Source organism: Scomber scombrus, chromosome 2 (genome assembly GCF_963691925.1).
Source record: "Scomber scombrus chromosome 2, fScoSco1.1, whole genome shotgun sequence".
Taxonomy (NCBI): domain Eukaryota; kingdom Metazoa; phylum Chordata; class Actinopteri; order Scombriformes; family Scombridae; genus Scomber; species Scomber scombrus.
This window is the reverse complement of record NC_084971.1, coordinates 25,419,812-25,440,906: the sequence shown is the minus strand read 5'-3', so window position 1 is coordinate 25,440,906 and position 21,095 is coordinate 25,419,812. Positions and strand designations below refer to the sequence as shown.

At 40.6% G+C, this 21,095-nt stretch overlaps 1 protein-coding gene across 1 annotated transcript; it reads left to right on the top strand.

Annotated features, from left to right (window-relative positions):
• The first annotated feature begins 822 nt into the window (after positions 1-822).
• On the top strand, positions 823-18,019 carry stox2a (storkhead box 2a). Its single transcript, XM_062431572.1, has 4 exons — positions 823-1,174; positions 11,231-11,383; positions 13,350-15,882; positions 17,225-18,019. The coding sequence occupies exons 1-4, from the start codon at positions 823-825 to the stop codon at positions 17,424-17,426; spliced, it is 3,240 nt and encodes a 1,079-aa protein (XP_062287556.1). The 3' UTR covers positions 17,427-18,019.
• Positions 18,020-21,095: the final 3,076 nt, after the last annotated feature.

Genomic DNA, 21,095 nt, shown 5'->3' with positions numbered 1-21,095 from the left:
GAAGAAGGAGCAGACGTTATTTTAAGGATGTGCAACAAGGCAACTGACCTTTTTTTTTTTTTTTTTGGAAAACACTTGTTATTCCAAGTGTCAGACATGTTCCTCTGTCTGGATGGGATGTTTAAAATCTGGTTTTCAGGAAGGACAGAGAAACTTTCCCACTTCAGTAGATGAATGTGAAAACAGCCTCCTATGGTGTCCAACTCTGCACATGAATCATTCTGCACAGTGAAGCTCAAACATCAAAGTTAGGTAACAAAAAAAGGAAAAAAAAACTTGATGTTGATAGGCTATTGCATGGCATTTTACACGTTTCTATATTTCTGTCAACTTTGCTAAACTGATTTGAGTGTTCCGAATTATATATGTTCAGATAATTTAAATGATTAGATAAGATTGGTAAACAACAGCAGAAAGGATATGAGCGCACATCCAAAGAAGAAAATAGGAGTTTACGAGAAGCACTTGAACGCAGCACAAGTCCTCGCCTCTTTTGTCGCTGAAAATAGGCCTTAATACTCTTTGACAGTTGGGGATAGTTGGCTGCAGTGTGGACGGCGTGTCAGGTTGCTGATTTCCCTGGGTTTTTACATGGAGCACCTGTGCGTAAAAGTCCAGACGTGCTGCTGCAGACTCTGGACAAACGAGCGCAGCGTGTTTTTCTTCCACCATGTAGTAAACATGCCTAAAAAGATTATCAGGGAGCTTTAATATAGAAACGTAAGAGTCGATTGAACAATGCCCCACATTTAAGAAGCACTCTGGGTTTTTTTTTTTTTTTTATTTCCATGTGGATCGCAGTTCATTATGCCTGCTGCAGGAATGGAGAAGTTGCTTCAAATAGCTCCGCACTCTCTGGCACTGGTGTTGTCGCGGGTTTGCGGGGAGGATAAAGACGACTCACCGTCCTCATCATCATCCTCACAAGCCGTGCTCTCGGTAAAGTTAGAGCATCAAGTCGGCTACGAGGTGTTCGCGGACTTTAAGGCCACCAACATGCAGCACTACTGGAACAAGCCGCTGACACAAGCGCTGGCGGAGATTTTCTTCCTCGGCTGGATAGATGAGCATGTGCTGTTGATCCAGGGGAGAGAAGTTCACCTGCAGGTTCTTAGGAACGGATGGACGAGACGGACCCTTAAACCACCACAGGGCTTTGACATCAAGTGCATGGGTGGGTATGCAATATGTCAGGTAATTAAAAAGTTAAGACAATTAAGCTGCCATCATAACCCTGTAACAACACCCAGCTGCACAGGCCAATAGCTGCTTTAACACTGATACTGTTTGATGTGGAGGTACATAAAGGTGTGTTTAGTTATTTTTGTAAAGGGTGTTGTAGTGATACAGACAAAGCATTGAGGCCTTATGAGATTTCTGTCATTCATATATCTGCAGGCATGTTTTCTCTCATTTTGTTCAGATGCAACAACTAACTAAAGGATTAATCAAATAAACCATCAATGAAACTCAAACATTCAAGCCTTAGATTTTAGTAGTATGTAGATAGTAAAACAAAACACATTTCCACTCATCACTTCATTTTCATTAATCAGGATCCCATTAACTTTATCAAAACAATGGCTATAGGTACATTTACACACATGCATCAAATTCAGCCGATTCAGCAATGATCACCTGAAACATCTATTTATTTGGCCTATTCATTGAAAAGACTGCTTAAAAATGTAAAGATCAGAATTCAGAGACCTGATAAGCTTTTATATGACTTGAACTTTACTAATGAAGACTTTGGATTTTACATGTGTCTGTTTCACACCTGTTGGACAGTTTCAGTTTAGGATTACTGTTACTCTTTCTCCCTTGTAACCTCTTTGTGTTTGGCTCATGATCTCATATTTTATGGTACACTTAACACCTTTTAGACTTGGTTTATCTGCAGCGTGTGGTTCTTCAGAGCTCTGCTGGTTGTTTAAAGCTGATTTCCACACCTCTTATAGAGCTGTCAAATGCTGCTGATTGATATCCAAAATAATATGGCCCTCTTTTTTTTTCTTTGTTTGATTTAAAATGCTTTTTCCCTGAGGTTTACATATGATATTATCTACCCCCTCTATGAGTTAAGACAGGATTTCTGCTGACAGGTTGCAAGAAGCCAGTTGAAGCTAGTCTAATGAAAGGAGTTTAGAGAGCATCTTAACTTCAAAAGCTCAGCTTCCTCATGCCATTGAGGCTTACTCATTCAAATTGAAGAGTTAAGACTAGAGCCCAGTTCTTCCAGTTCAACATACCATACTTAAGCTCATCTTCCTCTGACAAGACTATAACTTATGAATGTGCTGGGACAGGTTTGTGGTATAGTCAGCAAGTCTAACTCATCATATTGCCCTTACAAGCTGCCATGTGTGAGTATGCATAGGAGACGGAGGCATGCGTGTCATAGAAAATTTGATTTATGTCTATTTGACAATAGAGCTTCAGTTTGGATCATCAATGTGAGCAGCATCACACAGAAGAGAAACTGAAAAAGTTATGAAGCAGGATGGAGGGATGATAAACTTGCAATACTGATTGGTCTTCCCGTAGATTGCGTGATACTTTTGTCTCTAAATAGAAACATGGTTAATGTTATCAAACTCATTTTTTTCTTACATGTATTCTGCTAAATTAAGGGATACATGTAAACATATCAGGGTGTTTCCAGCTGTTTAATAGCAGATGTTTTTTTCATAAACTAAAAGGGGGAAAAAGCAGAGTGCCCTCATATATTTAAAGCTCCTCTAATTAATAATTTGATATTATGAATGGGTTAAAATAATAGTTACATTGGATTAAGTGACTACATGTAATAGGTCCTTTGCAGTGACTAACCCACAAATAATTATGAGTCTGCCATTTATCTAACTTCTAAAGAGCATTTTGGCATCTTTCAGCTCATTGTTTCAGTTTTATGACCTGTAACTTTAGTGATTTGATTCACTCTAACTTAGAGCTGCAACGATGAGTCGATACATAGTAGTATGAATATAAAGTATCATAAAGTCAGTCAGCAAAACCTAAATCAATTAATTGCTTAATCATTTTTTCAGGACATTTTTAAACAGAAAAATTATGCCAAAAATCTCTGGGTCCAGCCTCTAAAATTAATATAATATAATACTCATAAATATGTTCTGGTTCCTCTAGTCATCACCCATAGTTAACTGAATATCTTTGGGTTTTGGCTTGTTAGCTTGGACAAAACAAGACATTTGAGGGTTTGTGCTTTGGAAAATGTATCAGTATTTTTCAACATTTTCTTATATTATTAAAAGTAACTAATTGAAAAAATAATCGCCTTGTCAATTAATTAATAATGAAAAGAATCATTGTTTGCAGCCTTACTCTCACTGCTTTTATCAGTGCCCTTTCCAATTGCTGCAGGGAGTTGTTTTAAGTTTATTAAAAAAGAGCTCTGTAAACTCTGTACACTTCCTGCACAGAACCAAATGGCAGAGACACAAAATGACTAGCCGGGGAACATAGTGGAGCTTTTAAAAGCCGGATATTTTTCTTTGAGTTAGGAGAGCGATATTTGGACTCAGATTCATCAGGTGACCAGAAACACGAATCCAAATAAAATGCTAATGTTGCTCTGCTGGATGTGTAACTAGGCGACTGTTTGCTAACACATTTGCCATCGCAGTTTTAAGATAATAATACTGTTAACACCTCCAATTGGCCAAAAGAACCCCGTAAAAAAAACACAAAATTAATGCAGATCATTACAATTAGCATATCATTAATAGACCTAAGTTTGGGATTAGTCACAACTGAAGCTGTACACCTGCATTTTAGTGTGCACTGAAAGCTCCTCTCCAGCTCCTTTTTATGTTATCAGATTTGTACATTGTGCTGCCAGACGTTGATTGTATTGAATTAGAAATCTGAAATACTTGAGGATGTGATGTAGTCCAAAGGTAAATCTTCCGATAGATTGCGATTGTGTGTCTGTGGTCTGTCTCTATTTTCTGCCCGTAAGAAGAGGTGTCGTAGCTTCAGTAACACTACTGAAGCAAACACTGATAAGCTGTGGAATGTTTGTCTTACTGCTAATAACTCACCAGACTCTATAATGCTTAAACCAACAGAGCATATATGTTATATTTTTTTCAGAGTTTTTTCACAACTAAACCAGATTAGCCATAATCCAGGTCAGGATCAATGATGAGAAGTCATATTGTTGTTATTGAAATGTTTGTAAAGTGCAGGTGGTTGTGTTTTTCATGTTCACCTGTGTGACAACCCCATTATTGAGCAGAGTAATCAATCTTTGGTTTAATAGTAAGCCTTTGTGAACTCAACTAGGAGTTACTTTTTAATCTTTTTGCCTCTTTGAGAGCCCCTGAAACAGCTCTAACATGCAAGTTGTTTTTTTAAGATTAAAGTGACAAAAATCCTCATGTTTTCTTTTAACTTTTAGGAAAATGTCCTACAGAAATGATAACAGTATGCAAACCACTGCCGTATTTATTTTCCAATATGAGCTGCACGTATCTGTTTGACTCATTTTCTTAGTTGTCATGTCGAGATCTTAGATTGCGAGACAAGTTCAAACAAAGTTTAGCCAAATTTTCACCTACATGCCATTCATTAACTATGTGTGTAGGAAGCTAGTATTTAGCATAATGTATACTTATAAATGATATGACAGTAACAAGGTTTTGACAAAGGAATGCATCTGAATAATGGGAATTTATTGACGTAACATTCACTATAAGAAGAAAACTCAAACACAGCCTGTTGTCATTAATTAGGAGTTATTAAACCTTCAGGGTAGCAGGGTTTGAATAAAATCTCACAGCACTTAAAAGATAATTAACAGACTAAACTTGGTCATTACAGTTCAGTAAAGTTGAATGCATGATGATATTGTTGTGAAATGCATTTTGAAGTCAGATTTTCAGTGCCTTCACTCATATGACTGCTACCGTTTCTCATAAAGCAGATTATCCCACAAAGTGGCTGAGAATGTTTGATCAGGGCTGACAGCCAAAAACGTAGCTCGGTTAATACATTTAGACAAAAGTTGTGGATTTTCAGCTGTGTGGAAACAAAATGTTTTTTAATACTGACAATTCAATCTGATTTAGGTGAGGGACTTTGTGTCCGTTGGCTGGCTATAAACAATGGACTGGGAGGCTCATAAGGAAGGAAAAGTGGAGCGTTTGTTCAGGAAAGGACTATTTCACTGCATTCCCTGCTGTACCAGAGGCCTCCATTGGAAGGAAAGGGAGGGTCCCAGCAGAGAATTGGGGGAAATGTTTGACGCAGCAGCAGTGATTTGTTGCTGTGTATGCTGTGTTGCTGTAATTTCAGAGCAGGATGTGGTATGTAGGCTGTTGTGACAAAAATTATTTTGTCTTTTCATTCAGTGTCTAGCGTACTGTGGAGAGTTGACATGTGTTGTCGTAGATGTTCCACTGGAGGGCAGACCACTGGCAAAAATCATCCGTTTTGCAAGGAAATTGGTTGGTTACAACAACAACCAGTCAATCAATCATCAATCTTTATTTGTATAGCGCCAAATCACAACAAAGTTATCTCAAGGCACTTTACACATAGAGCAGGTTCTAAACCGTACTCTTCAAGTTTTAATTTGAAGCCACACATTCTTTAGTATCCTACAGCTAAATACATAAAGGCTAACTACTATCTTAAATGGCAGCAGAGTAAATCCTATAATACTATCATTTTGTGAATCTAAACACAATTCAACATCAATAACTTTTTCATCTAGGCTTTGTTCTGCATGCAGGGTTCAGTTAATGGTTCATTGGTTTATTATCAATTTATTGATATTACTACTAAAGAGTGCTAGATTTCTAGTTGGTAATAAGTACCGTGACCCATTAGACAAATCCAGTTAGGCATTAACCACATTAGCTTGATTTTGTTTTGCTCTGAGCTGATGCACAGGAATTGAGACATACACAGCTGTTAACAACTTTAATACAATGCAACTTGTATTTTGATAACATTTTTAAATAAATATGGATAAAAGCCTTTTGTCAGATTGACCGCAAAGCTTGCTAAACTAGTGAATGGACACTTATAAACAATAAAACCATATTAATCCCCTTTAGAGCTGCAAGTCATGGTTAGATACTGCAATTCTTTATCATGTACAGTGTAGTACAAAGTTAAGAGGTTGTGGTATGTACCACAATAAGCTAGCGAAGCTCTGTAAATGGACCTGCATTCCCGTGCATTCCTTCTGCCTAACAAGGAACCTCTTTTTGGAGGGTGACAATGTGATTCAGAGCTGTTTTCTAAATGAGCTACCGTGACCAAACTTTTCATGACAAAGGAACATGTCACACATTGCAACGGCGTGGTTCATTGATGGGTTTTTAATAGTTTGTGGACAACAAAAGAGGTCCACAGCCTAGAGGACTAAGATATATCAGACTTTGGATATACACACACACACAATATTTGTAAGTAGGATCAGTTGATTGTTGGTTTGACTCTGTATATGAGATTTTTTGACAATAAGAAACGTAGAAAATTGTCAGCCATACCTGTTAAGCTGTAACAGGCCCCTACAGAACACTCTCCTAACAAACTAAAGTAATAAAGGTCTTAAAACTAGATTTTGAAACATGGCCCTCTGACTAAACAGGGTCACAGGATTAAGGCCCTTAATTAATATATACTTAAATATTTCAGTTCCTCTAAAAGAATTGCAGTTAATCAACTTATAAAATGTCATTTGGCTTTTGAGGGCCTCTGGTGCTCTGGGGCTGTTGCCCATTTTGTCTGCACCTTGCTGCAAGAAGAAATTGTTGATTAATTTGATGATTATTGAAATGAAACTGATGAATTGGGGGGGGGGGGGTTTCCATATAAATGTCAGAAAATAGTTAAAAATGTCCATAATCATTTCCCATAGTCCAAAATGATGTATTTAAATTGCTTTTTTTTAATACAACCAACCCAAAGATATTAAGTTTATTATTATATATGACAAAGAAAAGCATCACATCCTCACAACTGAGGGATAGAAACTAGTGAATTGTTGAAAAATGACTGAAGCAAATAACAATTATCCTATTGAATTATCATTTAAAAAAATCATCAAAATAGTCGCTGAATTATTTTTTTCAATAAATTAATTGATGAATCAAATAGCTCAGCACCAGGCTTTTCCAGGGGAATTCCAGAAATCGCTGTAACCACTGTAGACATTTTTCAGAAAATTTCTTTCCCCCTTAGCTATCAAGACATCCTGCCATTTTTTCCCCTCCTTCCAGTCGGTGTAAATGTGTCCTGCAGAGCTCAATTTGTAAAGTGTTGAGGGATCTCACATTTTCAGCAGCGATGCAGGATGTTCTGTCCACATAACAGGACAGTCAGTCCTTGTCTGTCTGCTTCTATCTTGAGTAACTGGCTCTTTAAGGGGACAGCACTCAAAGGTAACAGCTATGAGATCATCGGCTTGCGTCGTCATGGCAACAAAGGCTGTTGCAGCACTACTGAGAAATAAAATGGCTGGCGTGGTGTCGCTCCAACCCCACCACCCCTCCTCCTCTTCCTCCTCCTCCTCCTCACCCCTCCTTCCCTTCCCTCTCCTCTTTCTCTTTGGTATCAGTGAACTGGAGCAGATTGGTTGTGACACCGTCCCCCTCCACCCGTGCCCCGTCCTGCCCTCTCACTTTGCTCCTTATTCTGTCCCTCCAACCGTCCATACACACTCTACACATGTGAGTCAGCAGGAGTCTGAAGCGAACAGAAGCTGCCACTCTGGGAATGATTAAGGTGATGCTTGGGGTTTTTCTTTTTTCCTTTTTTTTTTCTAGTGGCAGCTCTCACACATTGTAGTTACTGAATCAACCGGTGGAAACACATATGAGAAAGACACAAACCTCAACCTTAAAAAAAAAAAAAAAAAGATTCTCTTTGGTTGTCAAGTCTTCAGCTTTGGTCTTACTGTCAGTTGAGAGACAAAAAGAGGATGGATGGTGGTTTCAGGGGCCCCTCATCCTTCCAGAGGGCAAGGAGGGTGATTATGGAAATTTAGCCAAAGGTTTAGAGCTCTTGCTATTCCCTGGACGTCATCTGAGCGCTAAATATTTTTTATTTTATGTGTGTGTGTTTCGAGCTGTTGATATTTGCTCTCCTCTCTGCCTTATGTATGTCCTCGATCTCTCCCTCTCCCTCTCTCTCTTGCATCCTCTCCTCCCCTCCCCTCAGCCTCAATCACCCAGACACAGACGCATGCATGCTCACGCAGAATCGCGCGCAGCAGGCGGATGCGCGCATACACACTCTCTCTCTCTCTCTCTCTCTCTCTCTCTCATACACACACACACATACACACACACACACACATACACACACACTCACACATACACACACACATACTCACACACCCTTCCTGGAGGTGCTGGGAGCAGCTGCAGCATTAGCGTTGAAAGAGATTCGCCGTTGACTGGAGTTTGCATCCCCCCCTGTTAATGAATGGATGCTACGGCGATCGGCTCGGGAGCTTCTTTCTTTGGATTGCGGGGAACGGTGGATATCTATTCTTGAATTTATTTATTTATTTCTATGCTCTCCATTTTTTTCTCCCCACCCTCTCCTGGTGTGCTGTTGTCGAAAGGACGATGGGGTCTTGTGCTTGATCGGATAAAGATGGAGGTGAACGTGGCGTCTCCGGTGCTTGGCATACTATTGAGGTTTCACTGCCCGTTAGGGTGAATGGAGCTTTTATTTCTGTTTTTTTTTTTAAGTGGGCTCTTTTGTTTTCCGGGGATCGGCCGAGCACTCCTGTGGTGAATTGAGCTATTGTCGAAGACTGGGCCTCTTAAGCTTTGAATCTTTGACCATCCATCCATCCCCTACCTTCCTTCCCCTGTTACTTTCTACTCAAAAGGAACAAGCGGATCCTGAAAACCTCCACTGAAATCTCTCCTTACCGTCCTCCTTGCTTCCAATGCCCCATTTCCCTCATCTCTACCCCTGCCCCCCCACCTCTCTCCTGCTCCCTCCTCCCACATCAGAGCGGCTACGTAATGTGCCTCCCTACGCATGCAAATGGGGATGCTACAAATGGTGGCTGGGACTGATGCCGATGAAAGGGTGATGCCTCGCGCAATCACCTGCACCTCCACCGCCGCTGCCGTCACACCAGATCAGCCTGGGAGAGCCCAGCAGCCGATGACAACCACCCACAGTGCGAACACAGTCGTTTGTAACTTGCTTGTGGATGTAAATGAGACGTGTGGATGTGTGTGAAGGTGCACACTGGTTCCTGCCATGTCTGGTGTGTGATCGCTCTAGCGGGACGTTCTTACTGATGCGGGGGAGGCACTGAGCCTGAGGTTGGTCGACCTCCCCCTGCACCCCCCCTTCCCACCTCCCTCCTTCCTTCCCCTACTCCCCATTCCTCCCCAACCCCCTTATCCCAGAAACCCCCGGGGTTGAAGGCCACCTGGTAAAGGGGTAACGATGAAGAAGAACCGTAGTAGCAATCTGCGGCGGGCCTGGCCCAGCTCGGAGCTTACCGAACGCCCGCTGGAGCACAATCTCTCCCGTAGTGAGAAAGACATCCGTGTGCAGAAGCAGCATCTTCCTCCCCCTCCTCCTCCTCATTTCTCTCCGTCCCCGCCAAGTTATCGTGCGCCAGGTGAGTTTTGACACTCCCACCGCTAGTAACTCCACCCTCTCTACACAGAGCTGCTCAGATTTTGGGGTAAAGGGAAGGTTTCAAACCAGGCAGTATTTTCATCTTATCCCTCCTTCTTTAATTTTTCAATATATCTCATGATGTGAAATTAAAAAAAGATAAAGTGGACAAATATTCGGAATTATTTAATCGGATGCTGTCTTTATCTACCACATATTTGGTTTTAAAAGCCATTAAACTGTATCCCAGTGATTCATATCGCTGTAACTTTCACTGACATATTTTCCCATCTGACCCCTAAAGTTAAATAAAACCGATGGTAAAACAGATTAGAAAAAAGCCCATCAGTTTTTTTTAATGATTTATAATATTGTCTTCGATAGTATAGTATAGTATAGTATAGTATTGTTGCCAGATTTGGCCTCAGTATTGTGATAGATGATACTTTTGTGTTTGTGAATGTTACAAAAACACTTCTGGGCCAACTGACCTTTATAAACTAACATCCTTACACAGAAAATTTGATAATTTCAGTCCATTTTTATTTGCATCTTTCCTCTGTCTTTCTACAAACTCATTCCCACACATGTACCTTTGCAAAAGAACATGTAAAATACTATTAATGCACCAGACATAGTGATTTTTTTTAAAACCAAATCACTCGCAGATCCAGATTTTCTCGTGTTTACTAAAAACCTAGTAAAGCCTCGTAAAGCCACATAAAGCTTAAGGGGCTGTGATACTAAGCAGAGATAACGTCATCGTGTTGCTTAACTGACCATTCAGCTGAATGTTAGCACACTGGTGAGGAGGCAGGGCCCTGCACAGATTTCAGCACAGGTGAAAAAAAATTGTAGACAGCAAAACTTTTAAAGCCTTTGTCAATCAGCAAACCTTTGATGTTTTTAAGGTTACCACGGGCACATCAGGAAACAAAATGTCAGATTAGAAAACAGAATATGGAGGTTTTGGTGGGTTTTTTTTACATTGTACATCGCATCCTGTGATTCCCTATTGATCGCTAGATTTAGGTCAGAGGACAGGGTCAGCGGTGGATTCAGTTTGATGCGTGTACAACCTTTCAGCAGGGCAGATGTTTGCTCTCAGAGGGGCTTGAAGCCGGGCCGCCTGGTTGTAGGATGATCTCACTACTCACGATGCCACACTGCTGACAGCAAAGCCAGCTTAATTCAACAAAGGCAACAGAGAATTTCTGTATCTAAGCTCTCAATGTGATATTAAAGTCAGTTATGAATTTTTTTTTTTTACCCACTGAGATGCAGTCAGTGATCATCTACGCTCCCTTTTCTGTTTGTGAGATGTTGTGAATTGAATACCGAGGGTGAAAAAAGAATCAGGTGATCTCATACTACGGTTACGGTTGCTGCAGCAGCTGCCTCGCTTTGCTAACCTACGAGAAACAGGAGGCTAAGGAAGCACAGAGAGGAGGGGTGGAGCCGTTCCAGGCAGCATGCAAACTGCTGCTGTTTGACCATTACATCATAGCTTCACACGCTGCGCCTGCTGTTCATTCATGATCTAACAGTTGTGCTTGTGCCTCCTCCTCCTCCTCCTCTTCTTTCTCTCCTCCTTCTGCAGGTGACGTGTCTCCGATCAGTATGTCACCTATCAGCCAGTCACAGTTCATCCCGCTGGGGGAGATCTTGTGCCTGGCCATCTCTGCTATGAACTCTGCCCACAAGCCTGTCAACCAGGAGGCTCTGGTGGAGCACCTCACTGCCAGCTTCCCAGGTAGGTTAATCTGACTATATAGACTGTAAAATATGGAGATAAAGATTTTTAATTGTGTGGTTGGAAAAATGACAAATTTAGAAAGAAAGAAATGAATTATAGTAATATGTGTGTGTTATACCTTGATTTGTTTTCTTGTAATTTGTAAAAATCACTAAATTCTTTAAGCAAAATATTTTGTACGCTTATTTTTTCATTTTATATTATCTAACATGTGGAGTGGATTGAGAGATATTCACTAGAGTAAGAGAATGATCATTGCAGGCTTTAAATATCTTTAAATATCTATTGAGGGCATTCATGAGTCACAACACATTATTAATTGATTAATTAAGAATTGAGATTGATATTTCAATGTTTAAGATTTCTCGAACAGCGTTGTAATGTTTCGACAGAACAATTAAATCCTAAACAATATTGGACAAACAGGCTTAAAATATACTAAACACAGTGATCATCTTCTTTTTTTAAATTAATCTTTATTTCTATACAATACAAGAGCTGAAAGGGCTTGAACTTATGTGTTGCATCATATCTGTGTAAAAAAAAAAAAAAAAATGAACACGTGGGTGATGTAATGTCAGGCAACACAAGGCTTTTCTAGACAAAGGTTATGAATGGTGGACGACTTCTAATGTTGATTTGGAAACCTATTGTAAGCCGAGCTCTTGAGGTGACTGATGGTGGTTTGTATCTTGATTAAAATATCTGCAAGACTCATCCATGAACTGAAATGGTTTATTTAGCAGTATTTATTCTTTTATACGGGTTAAATCCTACATTGTGTTCTGGTGTCAATATTAAGTCAATGGAAAGTGGGAAAAAAATGCCCTTTTGATAGCGTGTAAAATGTACCTCAAGATTTAAATAGGTACACAGAAATACCTTCCGTATGTGTTTGCATGCAATATAGACAAAATCAAATATCACAATGTTTTTGACCATATACCTTTGATACCTATCGATATTGCTGTAGTATTGTAGTGATGACTATTGGTGCATTGGTGCTTACACCATGAGATTTTTAATAATTAATCATTAGTAATGTGGATATAATGATAAAGTGGGTAAAGGCAAAAAATAGAAGAGCTAGAACAGTCTTTTAAGTTCATAAAATTACATCACTCACAACACTAATGCCATATCATTATATCCAAAATGTAAGACCATATCTGATCTCATATTACGATATCGATATAATATTGATAAACGGCCCAGTCCTCCGTCCATCTTTTTAGTTTTTTCGAGGATTTTAAAAAGGGAAAAAAAAGATTGTAAAAATATATATACAGAAAGAGAAAATAATACTTGAATCAACATGTTAACTACACTTGTTCTTTACACTTCTTAAATGTTGGGGCCATCTGTACAAACTCATTATTACTATTTGTCTATTCAGTACATTCATGTTCTGGTTTTTATTTATCTAGCAACAGCTTTTTTCTACTCTACTAAAATTCCCACTGCAGTCAGCATAACTCCATCAACGCTTACAAAAAACAAGAAATCGCTCACATCATCACATCATCTTCTTCCACTGCTAATTTCCATAATCTGTATTTGCCTCGGATATTCATTTAAACTGATGGGATGTTGCCCATAAACACATCTTTACTGTTGTTAAGATTTTTTTATGATTCTGTATTGGTGGGTTGTTATATGAGTGATCTGAAGAACATCAACCAGTGCTTATTTACTTAAAGAGAAAAAAGAAAAACAACCAGTCCAGAATAATGTATTGTTAACTTTAAATTGGGCAACTGAATCACATTTTATTTTGTTTTTTTTTTTATTTTTTGAAAAACGTTTTTAATAGTTCATATCAACTAGTGCAAGACACTCAATGCTTAAGAAATAAAAAGTCCCCATGCCCCCCCATATTTGATCTGTTTTCTTTAATATGGCATATAATACTAAAACTTTATAAGGCTGTACTTTAACTTTGTTCAATATCTGTTTCCTGCAGGCGTGCCTACACCCAGCTCGGAGGTTCTGCGACATACCCTGAACATGCTGGTGCGAGAGAGGAAGATCTACCCAACTCCAGAGGGCTACTTCATTGTCACTCCCCAGACCTACTTTATCACTCCCTCCCTCATCAGAAGCAACAACAAGTGGTATCACCTGGATGATCGGCTGCAAGAGCGCCAACCGCAACAGCAGCAGCAGCAGCAGCAGCAGCAGCAACCTCAGCAATGCACTTCGCCTCAGTCTGGCAACGTCACACCATCCACACCTGGCTGCTTAAGAGAGAGGCCTACACGGAAGAATCATAATGACTCATATAATTCCTATCGCGAAGATTCATCCAGACATCATGCTTCTGCGCTCCAAAGTAAGTCACCAAAGGAGCACAGGGGAGATTCCTATCAAAGTAAACCGCCCAAGGACCACAGTAGTGGTGAACCTCCACCAAGCACGTCAGCCAAGGAGCACAGAGGAGAACCGCCGTCATACCCCTATCCCCCTCTTCCCACTTCCCCGCCTGTCCAGCAACCACCGCCTCAAGATCCTGCCGATAAGAGCAAAAGCATCACTTCTTTCCCTTATAAAACTGACACTCTGACCAAAAAGAAAGAAGGAAGTGGTGGCAGCGGAAGTGGCGAGAAGCAATCCAAAAGGTTTGGGCTTAGACTCTTCCGACTGAGTTTCAAGAAGGACAAAATGAGGCAGTTGGCAACCTTCTCAGCCCAGTTCCCCCCAGAGGAGTGGCCTCTTCGTGACGAGGATGTGCCAACCACACCCATCCCTAGAGAGGTGGAGATGGAGATTATCCGCCGAATCAACCCAGACCTAACAGTGGAGAACGTGGCAAGGCACACTGCTGTGATGAAGAGGCTGGAGGAAGAGCGTACGCAAAAGAACAAGGCGGGGTCTTCGGCCCAGCACAGTGCACGCAGCAGGAGGGGGAGGGGCCACAGGAGAGCACCACATGGTAAGTCCCGCTCACACAGCAAGCCCCGGACCTCCAGGGGAGACCCATCTGAGGGTTCAAACTGGGACCTCGTCTTCATGGAAAGGGATTACCGCTTCTTTAGCCACTCGTTAGTTCGCTCGCCTCGGGAGGCCATGTACACCTTGGAGCGCAGGCGAAGTGGAGGCGCAGCGTATCTGGTCCATAGCAACCCCAACATTACTGAATCGTACTGCCCTGTTACCCCTGAGTGGGACGTGTCTGGGGAGCTAGCCAAGAGGAGAACGGAGATGCCCTTCCCTGAGCCCTCCCGTGGGACGTGCCAGTCCAGAGTGCAAAGAAGTCATAGTCACAATCAGGACAGGAAATCGCGGCACGAGAGGTCAGATCAAGCTAAAGAACGTTCTCGGTCCATGGACAACTCCCTCAAGGGGCCGGCACTGGGGGCACCAGAAGATTTTGACCCCAGTCTAGAGGAGCGTAGTCATTACTACACTGATGACGGCACCCTGCGGGCCACGCAGAAGTCCTCCCACTACTCAAGGATCATGTTCTCTGCTGCTAAGTTCCACTCTGATTTTAATGTGCCTGATTTAGGGAAAGGGAGTTTGGACGAGTCAAGGATCCGGAGTACGATGGAGAGGAACAAAAGCAGAGATAGCTTGCCAACGTACAATGAGCTAATGGGACTTTCTCCTAAGCCCTCAACAGATGAGTACTTCCAGTGCAATACGTCAAATGAAACAATCCTAACTGCCCCTTCGCCTCAGGCAAAATCAGAATATGACACATTAACCTCATCAGGGGGACTCCGAAAGGGCTCTCCGGCTGACCGCCAAACGCCTCACCTCACCTCTCCTCATACGATGGAGTACAAAGAGGACTTGTCGGCAGCAAAGGGACAGAACGGCTCGGTCCGACTGACACCAAGCCAGACGCCAGAGCCGGTGCAAAATGCCCGTTTGACGCCACACCAACACAATGTAGATCCCGGAGGGGGAGGAGGTGGCATAGTGATCAAGAGGAAAGAGATCTTCAGCAAGGACACTTTGTTCAAACCTCCACACAATGCCTTGTCCACAGGCTACGTGGACAGCAGCTACACCAAGTCCGGCACATTGCGGAAAGCCTCACATGCCAAATCAACAGAGGCCCTTGACAATCCTGAGCCCCAGCAGCCTTCCAATTCAGCCACTTCCTCAGCGTCACCTGCAGTTTTACAGGGCTGCTTAGAGCCAACAGTCCCCTCAGCCTCCTTTGACTATTATAATGTATCAGATGATGAGGAAGAAGAAGAGGCAGAGGAGGACTCGCACAAAGAGTTGGCGACGACAGAGGACAACAAAGACCACGGGGAAGGGGGTGGTAACAGTGGAGGCGGCGGTGGTGGTGGGGAGGGAACCATGCAGTGGCTACTGGAGCGGGAGAAGGACCATGATCTGCAGCGGAAACTGGAGACCAATCTGACCTTGCTCAGCCCTAAGGAGACCGAGAACAGCAGCAGCCAGAAGTCGGCCCACTCTGCTCGTTTGGACAGCATGGACAGCAGCAGTGTCACGGTGGACAGTGGATTCAACTCCCCTAGGTATGTGCAAAAATGATACCATCTAACATTATTCAAACAGGTCTTAAAATGTTATGTCTGTGAGTGTGGGACGGATTCTTGGGGAGAACGCAATATTCCCAAAGTTTCATGTTTTGAAACACTTCATACCAAAAATGTTGGTGAAACTTTGAGAAGTGAGTTTTTTTGTGCTTTAACAACAGTACAGTGATATTTCTTACAGTAGAACCCACTTAAAACTAGTTGTGTTGCTAAGTATCTTTATGCTCACGTCTCACTGCATCAGAACTGTGGAGATGTGTAAAACATACACTTAAGATGGTAAATATGTAAATTAAAGTGAGTCCATGCGCACAATCTGCAGAGATTTTGACTTCAACTTCCGATTCTTCCATAATATACATGAAAGTAATAAATGATGTGACATATATTCGTGAAATTATAAGTAAATTATGAATGACACTTAGATAATAACTTAGAATAAGACTGTTAAGTCCTTACACTGGCTCATATTTTATTTTTAATACAAATTTACAATTTGTAAAATCTTGTTGCTAAATTTTTTAAACTTTGTAGAAATATTTGAAAACTAAGATTAGTGCTTTAGGCTAAATGCTAACATGCTTAGCAGGTATAACATTTACCATATTCACTATCTTAGTTTAGCGTGTTATCAGGCTAACATTTGCTAATTAGCACTAAACACAAGTTATAGCTGCAGTTGATGGGAATGTCATTAGTTAGTTTAGCAGGTACATGGTCATAAACTAAAGTAATGGGCAAAATTGCGGTTTGATGAAGATGAGGATCACCACAGTCCTTAAGTTTAGTGCACAAGGCCCCAGGAACATTTGCAATAATTGAGATATTTCAGTCTGGAAGAAATTAATAAACCAACTAATAGACAGACACAGTCATCTCTAGCATAGCTAAAAGTCCTATGTCCACATAGTAGTTTTCTGCTGAGCTTTCACCTGCATCTCAAGTTATTACCAGACCAAATTTTCATACTTACATAATGTAATGACAACTGAGCTAACTCCATCCATACAACTAGTTGAACGCTCAGGAAGTACTGTAACTAGTAAATGGCCCCTTTTTAGACTTTTCTGATCTCAGTTTTGGTATATCTTCATTTTTTCTGTCTTTCCTATTTTCATTTTTCTCAGCAACCACAGTTTATCTACTTTTTTCTTTAATATTACTAAATGATCTTTCCTCAGTGTACAATATGTGGTTTAAAACTGTATTTTACATAATCCTCTTTCACTTTATCCCCTTTCTAAACTGTTTAATTTGATATTTTATTTCATGATGTATTTTGAAACCAAAATCATTTAAGATTATACTGTCTTTTGTGCAGGACACGTGAAAGCCTTGCATCCAACACATCCAGCATTGTGGAAAGCAATAGACGGCAGAATCCAGCGCTGAGCCCTGGCCACATTGGCACCAGTAGTATCGGACTGCCATTCAGCTTTCGCGCCATCCCAGAGCCCCCCACCACACAGCCTGAGAAACTCCAGAAGTCATCGAACTGCCTGGCCTCCATCACCAGCGTCTGACAGGCAGCACAGACTGAGAACATTGAAGGTGGTGGAGGAGAGAGGATGTGAGGTGTTTCACCATTTTGACCCTCACTTTCCTCAACCAATACACACACACACACACACACACACACACGCACACACACACACACACACACACACACATACAACACTCTCACACACACACACATACATCTTCAGACTCCTGAGAATCCATTTACTGGGACTGTTACAAAAACAGGCATGGCTTCAAGAGACTGTTCCCACAGCTTCAAGAACTTTACTGCAAAAAAGAGAAGAAAAACAAGAGAATATCAAGACCACTGTAGGTGAAAAAACCTACCTGAAGTACTTTGATTTTGGTGACATGGACTCTAGTTTGGCTTATATCAAGATTCTTGATTATTGGTATTGGAAAGTAGTAGACTATAGGATTCAAGTTACATTTGGAAATATCAAAAACTTTTTATATTACTTAACAATACATGTCCAATTAAATGTTCTCCTTCCTGAAATAGCGTCGGTTCTTCAGGACGATTCAATGTATCAGCACAATGTCGAGACAATAAACATTGATCCTGAAAACAATGAATGAAAGATATAAAAACATAAATCAGCTCAGATTTGTGTACCGCAATGCAAATGATGTATGTATACTCGATACTTTTGATATCCTAATTATTATAATGGTGGTATTAAAGATGCTATGTGACCAAATTGAGCAGCACCTCATCCATCACATATACACTGCAGAACATCAAAGGTACTACTCAACACTATCGTTCATTTAGTAGCTGCTCTGGAGCTTTTGGTTGTATCACATGATCTTCCTCAGCAGATGGAGTTTGGTCGGTTAAAAAATGCCTTTTTATTTTAGCACTTTTAATTACTTTTGTCATCCACGTTAGCTCAGAAGTTGAAATTGACAACAGCAGTTAACAAAACCATCATATCTCACGTTCCATTTAGTTGCTTCTCTGGAGCTTTCGGTGGTATGACATGGTCTTCCTCAACAGAGTTTGCCCAGTTGTCATAGAATTATAGAAATTGTAGAGAGATTAATTTATTAACCTGTGTTTCAAAGGTCAACTTTTAATCTCATCAAATGTACTTATTTTAAAAGAGGAATTGATTTTAAAAACTTTAACAGGTTCCTGGAGTCTCAAGAGCATGATTATAAATAGTTTGGATTTATGTTGGTAATTCTGACATTCCTGCTTTTCTTTTATTTCTGTTTCAGTAACTCAGAATTACAAATTCCTTGTGTTACAGCTTCACCTCTCTGCTTCCTGACGCAGTGTACATGTGGTGCACTGTGGAAAATGTAGGCAGAAAAACTGATAGTGTGAATACAGCTGCTACAATTTCATTACACTAAGTCGTCGTAGATGTGGTCAGTTCACCCAGATTCCAGCATTTCCTGTTTTCAAGAGAAAAGGTATGATAGTGAGGTATGTATCATCCAAGAGTAAGGAGGACATTGTTTCTGGTAACTGTTTGTCAATGTATGTTGTTACAAATTTGGCTAAGGCTTTTAAAAAGAGATGAAGTCCACACACACAGGGTTCTACTGTCAATTAAGTTTATTAAACTAATAAGGTAGGGTGTGGGGATATGGAGGGAGTGAGTGGTGTAAAGCATTTCTGGATGAGTGGAGGTATGTGTGCAATGCTTCAAATGTGATGCAAACCTAAAGAAACTGCAGAGTTGTGGAGACCATGAGATGATGTTGAGGTTGTCTGGCAAGAGAGAAGGGTTGAAAAGACTCTTTGAAGAAGAAGTAAACCTCTTCATACATGTACAAATAAGACTTCAGGCACTGGCACCTATAGAAGAAAGATAACTTTATAATTAAAAGTGCTTACAGGTTACACGACTTCATGAGACACTTAAATTAACATTTGGTTTCGACCTCTGCAGGGGTTCATCTGGTTCACATTGCTCCTGCTTCTATATGAGTGAGGTTTGCTTCTTTGTACATGTCAGTACTTTGAGCTGCATACATACAATTCTATACTCAGCATATGAAACCAAAACTGTCAGCATGGATGTAAGAAAATATGTTTGGGTGAACTGACCTTTAAGTGTGGTCTAGTAGAGGTTTTCAAAGAGAGAGGCGGGCCTACCCAAGGGGGGCTCCAAACAATTTCAGAGGAGGCTCAGTGAATGGAAGTGAAAACATATTACAATAGTTATCGAAAGCATAACACACAGTATAGCCTAAATGGGGTATTTTACTCTTTTCCCAACTTTCCCAGAGCCTGATACTAATAAATGCCTTCAGACAGACTTTTTCATGTATTTGGTGCAGTCTGAAGTATGTCAAACAGCAATATCAGGCTATCGTAATTCAACTAGTGAGTGTCTACAGGATCAGATACAGAACATCGGTATGATCCCATAGGCATCCAGAAATACTAAGCAAGTAAAGTAAGGAGGAGTGAGGGCCGCCTTTTTGTAAGCTCTGTCTGAGGGGAGGCCCACAGTCTCAGACTTTGAAAACCCCTGGTCTGGTGTTGGTATTGTAATGGTTGCAGACTGACTGCAGAGCTGTCGATGAACTGTAGGTGGAGACAAAGTAAAAACACAGGAGCAGATCTTACACTGCTGCTGCTGCGTCACAGGGTCGGACATCATTGTGAAACCACAGGCTAATCCGGTCCCACATAACAAAGTGTTAATTAATTCCTCTAATAAAGTTCACAGTGGAAACAGATGTTGCTCAACAAAGCCCTGCTCTCATAGTAAAAGCTCAAATTAACAGTATTATTTCCCTTTAAAACAAGTATTTGTGAATTCTTTAAATTCATACACTGTAAACCTGCAGCCATTAATTTGTATGTAAACCCTTATAAATAAGAGAAATCATGGTAGCAACATTTCAGTACTCTGACCTTTTAAGAGCTCAAACTGGGTCTAGTGGGAAACTGGTAATACATCAGTGGCCGGCAACAGCTTGGGTGTGTGTTTCACCAAATGTGTGACAACTGAAGCTCATCGAACTGATCCTATAAAGGTAAGTGGCTTGTCTGTGCTCACCACCAAGCTGTGGTATTTAAAATGGGTCAAAATATGTTCACAGACGGTACCAAGACCAACAAAACAAGGCACGATAAATTGTTTCTTGCCTTGAATGATAAAAGCCCTGATGTATTTTTAATATTTTTTCCTAAAATGTCACTTCTAATTCACCTGGAAAGAAACATTATAAATCTTCAAAGTCTCAATGTATTTATAAGGAAACATTGTGGTTTAATGTAGAGTCCGGAGTGTGCCACCAGAGTAAATACAGACGTTTTTAGTGTTTAAATTTAATAAACTAATAACCTGATACTTTTGATAAGGGATTATAAATCAGTTACTTGCATTTGAGATTAAAATTAAAATTGTGACAGAGCAGAAACAAGATATCTAACTGGAGGGCTGTTGTGTCTTAAGCAGACATGGTGATGTTGGCAAGACTCATGTTCGTGGTCAGAGCTCAATGGCTGGCCAATCAGATCTTCTGTTGCTGCTCTGTTGGTTTTGTTTTGTTTTTTTAGATTTTGCTATTAAAGCGCAACATTAAAGCAGAAAACAAATTCATTCTGGTATGGGATATGATAAGAAAGCATAAATAAATGGAATAACAAACTAAAATTTCATCCACACATAATCTGAAAGCTCTAAAAGCTTTTAGATTATCTT